General features: G+C 34.7%; 1 protein-coding gene across 2 annotated transcripts in view; it reads left to right on the top strand.

Moving 5' to 3' along the window:
- The first annotated feature begins 404 nt into the window (after nucleotides 1-404).
- The window catches only part of LOC119787056 (phospholipid-transporting ATPase ABCA1-like), a 37,386-nt gene continuing 24,383 nt past the window's right edge, over nucleotides 405-13,407 (top strand). The window contains exons 1-7 of one of the 2 annotated variants that reach the window (XM_038290689.1): nucleotides 405-607; nucleotides 4,103-4,211; nucleotides 6,439-6,532; nucleotides 7,464-7,605; nucleotides 7,747-7,865; nucleotides 11,150-11,271; nucleotides 13,110-13,301. In XM_038290689.1, the coding sequence (XP_038146617.1) occupies nucleotides 4,146-4,211; nucleotides 6,439-6,532; nucleotides 7,464-7,605; nucleotides 7,747-7,865; nucleotides 11,150-11,271; nucleotides 13,110-13,301 (735 nt within the window). In that variant the 5' untranslated portion in view covers nucleotides 405-607; nucleotides 4,103-4,145. The remainder of the gene's footprint in view (nucleotides 608-4,102; nucleotides 4,212-6,438; nucleotides 6,533-7,463; nucleotides 7,606-7,746; nucleotides 7,866-11,149; nucleotides 11,272-13,109; nucleotides 13,302-13,407) is intronic. The other variant, XM_038290682.1, reaches the window with a different exon arrangement.

Consider the following 13,407-nt stretch of genomic DNA (forward strand, 5'->3'; position numbering starts at 1 on the left):
CTGCCACCCCAGGTTCAATTGCAAAACACCAGAATACTGCATTATGGAAGCTCACTGCTTACCAGTGGTAGAGGCTCAGTCATATTTGGTGCTGATGAGAGATTATTATTTTTCCATTAATTAGGATGCATTGATTCATAAGAACATACAAAAAATGAAAAACTAATTGATGAAAATAAAATAGAAATGCACTTATTTTTATATGATTGGCGTAATATTGTCTAATAAAGTGATTCTAAAACCATTTAAATGATTTGTAAGGCGTACTTACTTGGAGTAATTAAATCTTTGCTCCTCTGTAATTGAAAAGAAGTGTGCCTGGCCCTTTAAGAGATGTTTTGCCTCCGCACGTGCTTGCCTTATATGGGAGCAGCAACAAACTGTGACCGTTAGTTACCTCTGCTGTTCATCTGCGCTCCGCATCGAGCTGAGCTATAAAAGGCTGCCCGAGGAGAAAAAACAGTTTTCCTAGACACCCTGACAAAGAACAACAAAGAGTAGCGCGGCGTCAGGGGGACGCTGTCCGTAACCCGCTTTTCTCTTCTGTTTGGGAAAGGATTTTCAATTAATGACAATCACAACAACAAATAAGCAAAACAAGATTAAGGTGGGTGACTTTTTAAGCTTACATTACTTTTAGGTTAGCGCAAAGATTTAGAATTTTTTCCATACCGCATGTTTTTAAGCAGCCTTTGTCTTTTTTTTAACATGGTGTCCATTGTTTGTCTAAAAGTGGCGTAAATAAGTTAAAAAAACAACAACAAAAAATGTTTTTTTATGATGCAGAGGAAACAATCAGCTGTAACTGCAGTGATGCTTTAATCTGCAAAGTTTCTTTATTTTAAACCCAAACCATTTTTAATATATATTTTTTATATATATATTTATATATTACATTAATGATTTAAATCAACATTTTCTGATTTTTTTTCTTATTTCACCATTCTGTCGGACTCGACCGTCGATTAAGGATAATAAGAAAATATATCCACGTAGCATCCGGTAATAGACTATAAAAATAAAAGACTTTCTAAATACAAATCCCAGTTTATTGCCTCATAAACGAGCATAACTTGGTGGCCTATTTTCCTACATCTCACTATATTTAGACATTTAGTAAAAAGCGGCCCAATGTGTAATATAGGTTAAGAAATATATTCTAGGGCAAACTTGACGTGTATTATTTTGAAAGGTCTCGTCGTTCTTGTTGCGCTAGTTTTGTCAGACTTGATGCTGTTGGTCAACTGGATGACCGACAGTAACCTCAGCTGAACAGAACAAAAGGATGAAGGACAGAAGTCGATCTGGAGGAGGATGTTTGACCGTCTTACACAAAAATAGATGCACCTATTAAAACATGTAGAGGGACTTTAATTTATCTGTTTTCATTGGTTTAATTTTTTGACTTTTTTTTCTCCCTATAAAAATATCAGAAGAAAAAAACGTCAATGTGCTTGTTGTTGTTTTGCTTGTGTGTTTTTCCCTTTATTTAACATTTTGTCTTGACAATATCTGCTAACTGCCATATATGGTGAAATGCATGTTTTTATACCTAAAAGCAAATAAGGAGTCTATTTATATAAACCTTTTGTTTTTGCCCTAAAACCTGAAAAATCAATCATTTCTGTTGAACGAATGTCATATTTTTGGTCACTAAAACGGCTGCGGCGTTGAAGAGTGAAAAAAAAAACATCCTGTCTTTTGTGATGTAACACATGAGGAGCGATGGTAAACAAGTAAAAAAAAAAAAGATGATATTTTTCTCTGTTTTATGCCACTAGAGGCACCCTCGCTCTGCACCAATAATTGGGCTAAAGAATCCCAATTTGTCTCGATGCAACAGGAAGAATTTGAGCCTGTGTTGGCTTCATGCAAATGGATTATGCAGCCGAAAACCACTCAATGCATCAGATAGGAGTGTAATATTACAGCTAAAATGTTTAGGAGATTAGACGCTCTGCTTCATTCTCAGCAGATCCACCATTACATTCAAGCAGAAGCAAAACAACAAAGTGATGAGTTTTATCAAGAAAGGAGGAGGGATTGTTGAACATAACAAAATGTTTTTTGGCTTGCTTTGTTATTCTGTTCTTGACACAGTAGCCCTAAAACAAAGCAAAGCATATATGCATTTATAGATTATTTCTGCTGTGATTGATCGATTTAGTTTAAAAATATAGAGAATTTAGATTTATTTGTCCTCTTGCTGTGTTTGCTTCGTGTTGCTGCTGTTGGCATCAAATCAAGTGACTCACTTAGCAAAAATGATGCTCCCTGTGCCAGAGATAATGTTCTTGGGTCGCTTTGTTTGTTAGTTGATCCTTAACTTCCTGTTTGTTTTTTTATTATGACATTTTAAATAGTCCAGCAGATTCAATCAGACTTCATGGATATTTAGATTAGATTAAATTAGAATATTGTCCCAAAGGAAATTTGATTTAGGTACAGACTCTGCCTGCATTCACACATAAAAACACTGCTATAGAAATTCCATTATAAGACAATAAATAAATATATAAGGAAGCATGTAAATAAAATACATGCAAATACATAGACTTCTTGTTCTAGGGCAAATATTGATGGACATGCATTTCATATTCTATTCATGTTTACCATCAACATGTTGATATCTAAATTAGAGAGATAGTTACTAATGGATAAAAGCAATGCTTGGATATTTCTGCTTAGTAAATATTTATAAAGGCAAGATAAATGTATTTAAGAAAATTTCTTACAGATATTTTGGAATCATCACCCATAAGTTGTAGGACTAATTTCTGCTTGAAGTATACATTATTGCTGATCAATTAATCTGTAGAGTATGTTAGGTTTGAGCATCGCTCTGTCCTTGAATGTGGTCTGACTGTCCAGAGCAGCCAATCAGCTTTATTCTGTATAAAGAACATTTTGCATAACTGAGCCAGTGAACATGACATTTTATTGTTTGACTAATAATGTGCTTTAAAAAGATTTTTAATATTCTGAATGAATTTTAGTCTAGCTTGGTAAGCTTTCTTTGTAGATCTATACACATGTAATCTGTAGGAGGCATTATTTTACTGATCTAGGTGAAAGGTCAACCAATTGTTAGTGCAGATTTCTGATTCTAAGTCACAATACAATTTCATATTGAGTTTGTATTTTATAGGGAAATATTTTTGATAACTTTTATTGTTTAAAAAGGATAAAAACAGGTTTGACGAAGAATGTAATAAAAAAAGGGGAGGGAAAGATTACATAACATCAATAAATAAATCAAAGCACAAGTATTTGACTATAGCAGTTTAGTCATTTATTCTGCCAAGAATAAAAAAGGAGCAAGTAATGAACTATTGTGCTCTAGATTAGATTATCTATACTGTTGGTCTTTGAGGTGTTGACTGACTAAAACCAATGAGGTAGACAGAATCTCTTCAAATATTTCATGTGCTGAGCACCCCCCCCAACCCCCACCCCCACCCCTCCACCCACTCATCCTCCCAGATGAAGTTCTTGAACTTTGGATGGATGAGTTTACATTAAGTAGAGCTGGATTTGCAGGAGTCGGCAGCTTGTATTCCAATCAGCAGATTGGCCACATTTTGCTGAGCCCCGTTGGTATTTTGGCAGGTCTGCTTTTCAGGTCAGGAGGGTTTTGTTCAACAGGTGAATGTAATGGCTTTGTTTTCCTCTACCTGGCTCTAAAAAAAAAATCTAGGATTAATTAACCTTCCAGGGACTTCTTGGTACGTTCCACTTTGAGCCTTTTACTACCGTTCTTTCTCAACCCCTTGCCTTGCCTGTTTTTTCTCTTCTTGTTCATGACAAGCTCAAACGTTACATCGACATTTGGTTCAGTTGCGAGTCTTTGATTGGCTTCTGTTTGTGCAATTACTTTCTGTTCTGTTTTCAAATCCATTTTTCTACGTCAAAGGATCCATTTATGACCACAGATTTTTTTTAACAAGAACACAGCTATAGAGAACAGGCCTGACATATGTCTACATTTGATGAGCTATTTCTCAACAGTAAAAATGTAATGTTTATTTGCTGTCTTTGCATCTTAGTGTTTAAAGTTCCTTGTTTTTTAAAACGGTCTTTTTTGTGTGTGGCTGTTTTACAGTGAGGAGCTGGAGTCGGCTTCGTGAGGAAAGGAAGACGGCAACATGGCAGTCTCCACTCAGCTGGGTTTACTGCTATGGAAGAACTTCACCTTCAGACGAAGACAAACTGTAAGTGGTTTACTTTGGGGTATTTGAGTCTATTGAATAGTCACAAATAATGTCTATTTGATAGTTGTAATATAATAATAATATTTAGGAATTTATCAGACAGTAAAAGCATATATAAGAATCTTAGTAAATTACAACAAAATGATTGCTTATCAGAACCATATATATGACATTTCCATACACATTATTCTACATTATATTAAACATATATGACAGTTATAAAGTTTAAAGTACCTTGTTAAATATTTTTACATTTCATTACTGCCTGACAATTTGCAGGACAACTAATGTTAATTTGACAGATTTCCATGCTAAAAATATAAAATGCATGTCTTCCAACGTTCTCTTAAACACCTTAATTAAAAAGGTCAGGTTGAATTGCTGCAGAGTCTTTACCTGTTTAAAAATCAAGTTTTTATTTTTGTCTTAGTTTTGCCCATGTTAATGTTCTCTTTAAAATCAGTTTACAGGAAGTAAAGTTTGTATGATTGAGACTTTGTTCAATATTAAATGTTTCCATATAAAAAACGAAAAACAGCAAATACAATTTGGCAGCAAATCTAGCTGGCATTTTAAAATTAGTAAAAACATAAACCTATTTGTAATGGTCCAAGTTATTATATGTTTTTAATACCACTGTTTATTGGATGCCATTTAAAGATAAGTATTTAAAGACCACATAATTTTCTTCTAAATACAGTCACTTTACATACACAATCCCCTTATATAATATATAAGTTCATATATGTAAACTCAAAATATAAGAATGATAAAAAAAAACATATATTTATGTATAATTTACTTATACACCACATATATAATTCTTATTTTGTCATTGTGAAATTGTTTTATGTTGTCAGATCAAATACAAATGTGGTCACTTTCAAGTGTAAATCATAAAAGTCTTATATGAAAGAAAATATAATATATAATAATGTTTACCAATAATAATAATAATATAATATAAAACAAACTGAAAATAATTGAATGCTTATTTTTTTTTATCTTAATTCTGTTTTCTATTTTTTTCTATGTGGAAACACATAACCTGCAGATTCTTTGTAAAAAAAAAAAAAAAATTAATAAAGTAAAACAATCATACTAATTTCAGCTTATTAAACCAAGATTGTGTATTATGATGATTTTTTTTTATGTTTAATTGAAAATTAGGGACAAATGTTTTCATACACATATTGGTTTTATGTGGTACTTCCTTTATTTTCAAAAGGAACATTGCGCGATGGTGTCAAAACTAGATTTATTAAAACAACCTTACAAAAAAGACGTAAATCTTTATTAGCCCATAATAATTCTCATTGATGCATTTATAATATTATTTTATTTCTTTAATTTAATCAAGGATACAAAAACGAAGAACATCTGTTTTATTGAATATCCTTTATATTTTTGGGCAGCTGACTTGACATTTAAAATGTTTTTCTTACCAAAATGACATTATGTGCTGCTGACTCATACATTGTTCTGAAGTGACTAGCTCATATCAGTGGGAATGATGCTCTTGTCCTTTCAGAAATTCAGTAGGAAAAACGTCTGGAGATTGAGTCAGAGAAAGATTGGAGGATGACATCATCAGCTAGATCTTTTTCTCTGTTTACTATCCTGTGTCGGTTGATGCCCACATGCTCAAAGCTATGCAAATGAAATTCTGTCTGACACATTGATATAATTGCTCCTTTATATGGAGAGGAGAGCTTGAGTGCACACGATTAGGCCACTTGTCCATCAGGCAGGAGCAGCTCCTCAAAGAGGCAGCTGTGACCGCGTGACTTTCCGAACACTCTCCTTCAACAGAAGGGATACAGTTCATATTGTTGAGACAGTGGCTCTGTTCTTTATCCCTCACTGCATGTCTGCCCTGCTGTTTCAAGCCGGCAGCTGAAACTCAAAGGCCATATGGTGCAGATGGAAAAACCCATACAGATCTCCCTGTCTGCTTTGCTTAGTAACTAATACGCTTTACACACACTCTTAGTGGGATTTGTTTTTTGCTAAATAAAACGTACAAAAATAAAGTTTTTTAACACCAACAAACGCTGAAAAAAATTTGTTTTTTTTATTTGTTAAACTCTAGAAATGAAACTGAAGAATTTACAAAGTTCAAAGCACAAAAGACATGAAACAAGCAGAAGCTTATTAATTAATAAGTTGCAATCGTTTTTAACCAGGGATGTTTAAATAACACATTTCCTCATCCTTTGTTTCCTAGATCCAGCTGTTGATTGAGATTATTTGGCCGTTGTTTATCTTCTTCATCCTGATATCAGTCCGGATGTATTATCCACCCTATGAGCAACATGAATGTAAGTAATACATATTTCTCTGAAAAATGAAGGAGTATCGCTAATACCTTTAAAGATTCATCCTTATACGGATTACCTTAGGCTGTTAAGGCAGCTGTATATGTGATCTGATGTCATGTTTCCTTTTAACAGAGTGTACTATCTTTAACTATGTTAAAAATAACAATAAATATTACGGATACATTTTTGTCCATGCTTTAATGGAGGTTATTTACATTTGAAACCATTTCCTTGAATCTGTACTTAGAGGCTATTTCAAAAATTTTCTGAAAAATATAAAACTTGTGTTATCCAACATTAGTAGATCTTTTTACATGAAATATGCCTCATGATATTAAAAAAATTAAGATTGAAGGTGAGTCAGATTAAATTGTATTTGAGTTTATAAATTGCTGTATTAATAAGAAAGCATTTCATCTGAGTAAAGCATGTTAAAGCTTGGTTCTTGGAAAGATCCACTAAACATACATCTGAGTTCCTTTTTATTGATGCAAAGGGTCTATCTGCTAGGTCAACATTTGTTCACCCTATCTAGTTTTGTAACTATACCATCAGCTGCAGGAAAAGGGCAGCTGCTTTCTCAACTTTCTGCCAGGTAACAGTTCAGTGGCTGAAAGCATCCAAAATGTTTGAAATGGTTAATGAATAGCTTCTACTTTTAGGAATTAAAGCACCAGATTGCATAATTAAGCTAAATTAGTTTTCTGTAAACACTGCGTAACCTCCTTGACGCCTCCTTTGCTCATTTTTTTTTTACAGAATTTAATATGTTAATTTTGATAAACTGTTATCAAGAAAAAAAAAAACTGAGCAATGAGACGATTTGCAAGACAGAGTTGTTAACCTTTTATCTCACAGTTATTGCTTATATTTAAAGTTTTACAAGTTCTGGAATTGAGCTTAATATAACAAATGTTTGCTTGTGTTTCAGGTCACTTCCCTAACAAGGCCATGCCCTCAGCAGGCACCCTGCCCTGGGTACAGGGCATTATCTGTAACGCCAACAATCCCTGCTTTCGAAATCCGACCCCTGGGGAGAGTCCAGGGATAGTAGGAAATTTTAATGACTCCATGTAAGTAAAGTGGATAAGAGATTTTTCCTTTGTGTTGTTTGGTTTCATCAATATTTTTTTTAAATATATATTTAGAAGAGATCTTTGTGCCTTTTTGAAGAAATGTGTGTAATTGTCTTTTCCTCCTGCTTTTGTGAACAGAATCTCCCGTCTGTTTAATGACGCCAAGAAGATCCTGCTGTACACTCAGAACGATAAGAGCTATGAAGGCTACAAAGGAATGCTGAGGGCCCTTAGAAAGCTCCAAAAGAACCCTGCTCGTAAGGACTCAATCTTTAACTAGTTGCTGATTTTACCCTTTCATTATGCACCACATGTCTACTGATTTCAAATAAGTACTTTTTTACCAATGCAACCTTTACTTTTGGTAATAATTCACACAAAGCCTAAGCAATTTCGATTACTATAAATGAATTGTAAAGACTAGTGGTGATTAAAAGAAGGACTAAGTCTGGAGTTCAGCAGCAGATGTCTGAGTAAACATCACCACACTGTCAACACTGGTGGCCTGATGTTGCAGCATAAGACCAGGGGGTTGAAAGGAGGGGTGCCTCCCTTGTATGTGCTGTAAGTAAATTCAGTACGGGAAATATATTAAATGATATCCTCCACCCTGGCAGACAATGTGTAATCAAAGCATGGTTCGGATAGTTTGTTTACTAAAAAGTCCCTGTTTCCTGTTCCGGTTACACACGGTCTGGAGCGATAAGGTAAACGCCTATTCCTAGTAATCAGGTTTTTACTGGAACAAATAAGATCTGTGAGGAACTTTGCTGCACATCTAAAGCCACCTTTTTACAATTTTTAGACGTGTAAATTGATGTAAAAAAAAAAAAAAGCAAAGTCGTAACAATAAGAAAAATAAGATAAAATGATTGAATAAAGGAAAATGTGTAACAAAAAAGAAAAAGCGAATCCAAAGTCCAAAATGGATACATCTCCATTCCGTTTTTCCATTCCTGATTTTAAAATACCACAACATTATTTGTACTACAGCCTTATGGCCCTCTGTACATATCCTCTTTCCAAATGTGAATACATAAACTTTATCACATAAAACCCTAATTAGATATTTTACTGATCATATTCTGCCTTCTTTTGGAGATTTGCAGCCAAGCCTCCTTTTTTTGCTGCTGCTTTGGGCAAGAGTATGGCTTATTATAGTCACTTGTTGAAATGATTTTTTTTTTATGTTTTAAATTAGAAGTTATGTAAAAAGTAAATATGTAAAAGGTAAAAAAAAATTTAATCTCCTTTTGCTATTTTAGTGTTATACCCTGCTTCAGACAAAAAAAAGATCCCAGTTTTAGGTTTCTTCACTTTTGTAAAGTTTTTGGCTCAAAAACACTTAAAAAAAAAACAAACAGTGCCATTTCCTAATGTGCTCCAAACTCAGACACCTACCCCCTATTGTAAATTGTTATGCTCTAGTTCTTCTAAACTTTCATTCTATTGTTTTGATTTGATCATGATATTTTGGCTACCAATACTCAACAACTTAATAATGATGCAGAGATGCCAGCATCGATTATTACATCCATAAACAGTGGGGCGCTTTGCGGCGCCTCCGATCTCCATCCGCACATGCGGGTCCATTTGGAAGTGGTGAACTGTTCAGACTATGTCTGATGGTGGATATATATATATATATATATATATATATATATATATATATATATATATATATATATATATATATTCCTATGCGAGGAAAAAAAACAGTGGATTCCAAAAAATGGATATTAACTTCAAGACATTATGTTTGAATGTATTGAGTATAGAAATAAACAGCCCCATCCAAATGTACTGGCAGCCCTAAAAAAATATGTTTTAATCTCTTATTGCAATAAATTTATCTTGCACTATTTTTTACCAAATATTTTAATTGTAGATTATTAAAGCGCAGATAAGAAAATCCCACATCATTATTGCCACAGACTGTGGCTCTTCAATCAATACCTCTACAAGTTAGTATCACATTTTCTTAGGTTTATACAAATGTATAAACATTGTGCCATTATTCCTTTTTTTTCTCAGACCCTACTTTTCAAAGCTGGAGAAACAAGAGAAGTTGCAGTAAAATATAGGGGTGATTTTAACTTTTATCTATGTTAAACAAGGCTGGATGAGGATGGAGGTTTTTCAGTTGCTGAGCAATGTGTGGAGGATGGAGATGGAGTTCAAAACCCACTGCAAACATTTTTAGTGTTAAATTCTGCTGTAGCCATAAAATATTCCAATCCAGTTAAACAAGTTAACTGGGGTTGGCAGCTGGTATGGAGAGATAATAAAAAGTTTTCAATTTGAGCAAAATAACAGAGGTATGATCTCCTGGGTGTTCAGTCTAAGTTCTTTGGGAGTTGTAGCCTCCCAGATGGATGATGATTACGCTCCATTACCGCTCCCTGATTGTTAACCGCTTTGAGATTAAATCATTAACACAGGCACAGAGCTAGCACAGACTCAAAGGGATGTGTGCATCCGCTATATCTGGAGAGGAGGTACCAAAAATGTAGAATTTGCTAATTTCCCAGACACTTCAGGCCATATTGTGGGTATGTGTGTGTAGGGTTGTGTGTGTGTGTGTGTGTCTTGAACGGTCCGAAACACTCTGTTCTCTTTCACTTCCTCCATTGGGGTTTCAGTCAAAGTCAAGTGTTTCCTGTGGCTGTTTGTGTAAATGTCATTTGATCTGTATAAAAAACACACAAGCATTTATGAATATAAAAACACAGGAGTTATTGCTGAGTTACATGTTTTTATGCAAAATCTGGCACTTGGCTTTATGAAATAGCAAGTTTTGTTAGAAAAAGAAGTCTGACTGTTGGAGAAAGGATTATTTTCTACGAAAAACTCTTATGAAAGAATGAACTTATACAAAAGTAGTTGCAGTTTGTCTGCTGACCTCTTCCTCTTCAAACGGTCCTCAGAATGCTACGAAAATCAAATGTAGAAACAGCTTGAACAAGACATGCTAAATGTGAAAGCTGGTGAGGGAGCAATTTTTAGACTGAAGGGACAGAGTATTTGGTCTGAAACTGGGTGCTCTGTGACTATTCGAGTCAGAAATGTGTTAAATTGAGAACACTCTGTGTTTTTCTTGTTTTCTTGTGCATCTATGTGAGTTTCTGCAGCAGCGCAGCTGACCCAGACTGCTTTTAGAAAGAGTTTTGACTTCTCTGGAATGCAGTAATGTACAAAAAGCTTTCAGATGGAAGATGAATTGTAGACTCCTCGGTATTCAAATGTTTGAAATGAATTGTTGTCATGAGTTAAATTCATCTGTTTTATGGACTGACTCATAATTGATGTAATACTCCATGTTTCATTTTGCAACCCTGACCTCTATCCCCCAAATACTTGGATGAACACTGTGTATAGTTGAACGTGCCAACTCCCTTTCATGATATCTTAATAATATTTTATTGAGTTGATTGCTTTGCAGCCTGAGAACATTTCCAGCACGCTCCTGTCCTCCTTTCTGTTGCTTTCCACAGAATAAAGGTTAACTCAATGTGATTTCTTTTTTTTTTCTTCCCCTCAGGATTCAAGCTGAAAGACTTTTTAAGAGACAACGAGACTCTTTCTCACTTTCTGCACCACAACGCATCGCTTTCTCATCACATGCTGAAGCAAATTTTGGAGGCTGATGTAAATTTGGAGAAGGTAAAATGAATTATAAAATCCTATAAGAAAATCGTATCATCACCGAGTTAGAAATTCCAATTTTTCACATATGAAGCAGTGATAATCCCCCCAAAGCAGTGGTGCATAAATCTAATGACCTTGGCCTTACCACATCTGTTGGTCCACAGGATTCAGCTGGAGCACAGCTAAGCCTTTAATACCCAGGGGAGGGATCACATTGGGGCTATAGTCCCTCTCCCATTTATTTTTCTGTCTATTATGATTTTTTTCATACAACAAATTTTCTGTTATCATTTCTTTAGCTGAAAGGATAAGATATTTATCATGCAGCTGCTCTTGTTACTTCAAATCTACCATCTTTTATTCACATAAGATGCTATTTTTTTAGTGTAAACCCTATTCTCTGACCGATGTGCTTCTGGCCCAGAACAAAGTATCCTCCTCTGCTCTGCAGCTGCAGTCACATGACTGTTTCGTCTTCAAACCCTCCCACAGATTCCCCTCACATGCAGAGACACAGAGGCTTTAAGACAAAAACACGCTTCGCCATCTGACTTGGCATAAACCCCCCCCCCTGCCACCCATTCTCCCAGACACTGATCACAGACTCGGACGTCCCTCAGACCACGTAGCTCACCAAGAACAGGAACATTGCTGTACTTGTTGAAATTGAACGTCATTCAGAATAACACTCTTTTAAAACAAAATTATAAAATCAAGCAGGCTGATGTTACATAAACGTGGCTTCTCAAAGGAAAACATGTTTTGAGTGCTGTCGGTCCATCAATATCATTTCCAATCCTTTTACAAAACTGCTTTTAAGCTTGAGGTTTTCCCAGTAAACAGATTATCAGCTGCGTATGGTTTGGTGCATTTGAATGTGTAGTATGTTTCCTAGTAGTTGAGATGAAGAAGCACAGAGCGGTCAAGGACGTTTCCAGAGAAGTGGGGGCAATCTTCTCTCAAAAACATCTTGGCCCTGCTGCAAAACAAAGAGCTTCTTACTAAACCCTGTGGGCTTTCAAGTTTCAGAAAAGGACATCTTATGCTGTCTTTCTGGGCGTTTCAGTGATCTCTTGTCTACACTGCAAAAAATGGAAATCTAAATGAGTCATTTTTGCTTAAATTAAGTGCATTTTTTCTTGAATTGAGGAGGTAATTGAGATACTTTGCCAACGGAACAAGACAATTTACATTTAAAATAAGAAAAAAAAATAGCTTTGCCTTATTTCAAGTGCATATTATCTAATTATCTTGTTTTAGGAGTAAAAATTGGCAAATTATCTTATTTATCTACTTAAATTAAGGGCAAGTACACTCAATTTACTTATTTTTTACTTAATTCTAGATGGTTTTTGCAGTGTAAAAAACACATCACTTGTTTTAACAGGGGAGTTGGGGGATAAACAGCTCTTATGTTGAAATTAGATTCTTGGAAATGTGAGTCCATTATTGGCCAGTTTTTTATATCCTTACCTCATTGTTATTTTCTGCTGTAATCATATTTTTGCTTCATGTGTCCAGTCTAAAGATTTCAGGAAGGAAGTTTTAATGCTGAATGAGCTAAAAAAAATTGCTTGTTGAAACAAAAGCTTTTCCTATCGCATTTTCATACACAAAAGTATGTGATACAATGTTGTATTGCATGAGAAATACAAGAAGTGACTAGTTGATAACTGTACCTTTATAAACAATTTCGAGTCGTTTCAAGGCCTAATTCGAAGCTACAAGTGAGTTCTTTCTTTAAAAGTAACAAAAGTCACTCAGGACATATTTTTTCACTTTTCACAGAGTACCTTAAAGCTGCTACATATTTCTAACATTTTCTTTCGATTTCTTTTTTGTTTGGTTTTCAGGTGCTTACAAAAGGATTTGGATTCCATCTCAGAGATCTTTGCAACACGACTCCTTTGGAGGAGTTTGTCCACATTGAAGACCCCAGTGTGTCCAATATGACTCAAGAAATCATCTGCAAATCATCTCATGACTGGCTGAACAAGGCGCAGAACCACTTCCTGTCCAATTTGGACTTTCTGAAACCGATTCGGGTTAGTCTGATTAACTTTAGTTTATGGTTCCTATCAATCTGATTTTTAAAATCATAATAACACCTTTTTTTGTATTAACAACTAAAATGGTCCCATTAATAACTAA

Source organism: Cyprinodon tularosa, unplaced genomic scaffold (genome assembly GCF_016077235.1).
Source record: "Cyprinodon tularosa strain WSP-4 unplaced genomic scaffold, ASM1607723v1 ctg108, whole genome shotgun sequence".
Lineage (NCBI taxonomy): Eukaryota > Metazoa > Chordata > Actinopteri > Cyprinodontiformes > Cyprinodontidae > Cyprinodon > Cyprinodon tularosa.